The 2,225-nt window shown below is 30.7% G+C and overlaps 1 protein-coding gene across 1 annotated transcript; it reads left to right on the forward strand.

The window, feature by feature from the left end:
• Positions 1 to 430: 430 nt before the first annotated feature.
• Positions 431 to 1,144, forward strand: LOC128861180 (uncharacterized protein DDB_G0271670-like; the record flags this gene model as incomplete). The annotated part of the gene is made up of 1 exon (XM_054099114.1): positions 431 to 1,144. A coding segment is annotated over one exon (714 nt), but the record flags the coding sequence as incomplete, so codon positions are not given.
• Positions 1,145 to 2,225: the final 1,081 nt, after the last annotated feature.

Raw genomic sequence — 2,225 nt, forward strand, 5'->3', positions numbered from 1 at the left:
AATTTAAATTTAAATTTCAATCTTAATTTAATTTTAGTTTTAATTTTAATTTTAATTTTAATTTTAATTTTAATTTTAATTTTAATTTTAATTTTAATTTTAAATTAAACTCTATCTCTATCTCTATCTCTATCTCTATCTCTATCTCTATCTCTGTCTCTATCTATATCTCTATTCCTATCACTATCTTTATCTCTCTCTATCTCTATCTCTATCTCTATATCTATATCTATCTCTATATCTATCTCTATCTCTATCTCTATCTCCATTTCTATCTTTATCTCTCTTTCTATCTCTATCTCTATCTCTATCTCTATCTCTACCTCTTCCTCTTCCTTCATGGCCATGTTCATGTTCATCTTCATCTTCATCTTCATCTTCATCTTCATCTTCATCTTCATCTTCATCTTCATCTTCATCTTCATCTTCATCTTCATCTTCATCTTCATCTTCATCTTCATCTTCATCTTCATCATCATCTTCATTTTCATCTTCATCTTCATCTTCATCTTCATCTTCACCTTCATCATCATCTTCATCTTCATCTTCATTTTATTCTTCATTTTATTCTTCATCTTCATCTTCATCTTCATCTTCCTCTTCACTTTCATCTTCAACTTCTTCTTCATCTTCATCTTCATCTTCATCTTCATTTTCATCTTCATCTTCATCTTCATCTTCATCATCATCTTCATCTTCATCTTCATTTTATTCTTCATTTTATTCTTCATCTTCATCTTCATCTTCCTCTTCACTTTCATCTTCAACTTCTTCTTCATCTTCATCTTCATCTTCATCTTCATCTTCATCTTCATCTTCATCTTCATCTTCATCTTCCTCTTCACTTTCATCTTCAACTTCTTCTTCATCTTCATCTTCATCTTCATCTTCATCTTCATCTTCATCTTCATCATCATCTTCATTTTCATCTTCATCTTCACCTTCATCATCATCATCTTCATTTTCATCTTCATCTTCACCTTCATCATCATCTTCATCTTCATCTTCATTTTATTCTTCATTTTATTCTTCATCTTCATCTTCATCTTCATCTTCCTCTTCACTTTCATCTTCAACTTCTTCTTCATCTTCATCTTCATCTTCATCTTCATTTTCATCTTCATCTTCATCTTCATCTTCATCATCATCTTCATCTTCATCTTCATTTTATTCTTCATTTTATTCTTCATCTTCATCTTCATCTTCCTCTTCACTTTCATCTTCAACTTCTTCTTCATCTTCATCTTCATCTTCATCTTCATCTTCATCTTCATCTTCATCTTCATCTTCCTCTTCACTTTCATCTTCATCTCTATCTTCATCTTCGTCTTCTTCTTCATTTTTATCATCATCTTCATCGTCATTTTTTATTCAAATACAGACCACTGTGGCCCCAGTAACTCCACCCAATTGGGGAGTGTGACAAGACAATAACAATAACAGCGGAAGCCGCTGTGGAACTTTATCTTTCACGAAGTTGTAGCTCCGTTCTTTCATGATTTTTGCTTTCCACTATTAATGGTGCAATTGTTAGCACCTCCATACACCTCAGCCACGCAGTTCATTTCTACCTATAACACCGTGCGACAGGCAAACATTTCTGGTCGGAAAGCTGCAATTTCAGTTTTTTCATTACATCATGAATTGAATTTTCTAAAGGATCTTAAAGTTTTAAAGTACCCAATATTGAAAACACGGTTTTATATACTTTTACACTCATTCCGTGGAATGAATATGGGCATTAGACGAAAGGGAGTATTTTGAACCATTAAAAAACGCCTTGTTTCGCTTTCAACTTTGGTGTCCTAAACGAAGAACTTTGTTCTTATAAAATAAACATACGCAATGGTTGTTATAAAAATATGAATATTTTTTCTTAATTGATATTTTTTTAAAACCGGAATATATTATATTATTTTTTTCTGATTTAGTACTATAGACATACTTAAAATTTTATTACTTTTAAATTTAATTTTTTTTCTATACAAATATTTAAAATGGTTTTTTGAAAATTTCTTCCTCTGAAACTTCAAAGGCCTTTAAAAATTAAAAAATTAAACTGATGAGGAAAGGAAAAACTGACTATACAGCATTCACGCATGTATAAAATGTTTGCAGCACAACAAAAAAAAGTTAATTTTTGTTGCACGGTTTATTATAATGCGTTCATCTCGACGATGCTTTACTTTTTGCTTCAGTTTGGTTTTCATTTATATGCGAAATCG

The sequence above is a fragment of the Anastrepha ludens genome, chromosome 2 (genome assembly GCF_028408465.1).
Source record: "Anastrepha ludens isolate Willacy chromosome 2, idAnaLude1.1, whole genome shotgun sequence".
Classification (NCBI taxonomy): domain Eukaryota; kingdom Metazoa; phylum Arthropoda; class Insecta; order Diptera; family Tephritidae; genus Anastrepha; species Anastrepha ludens.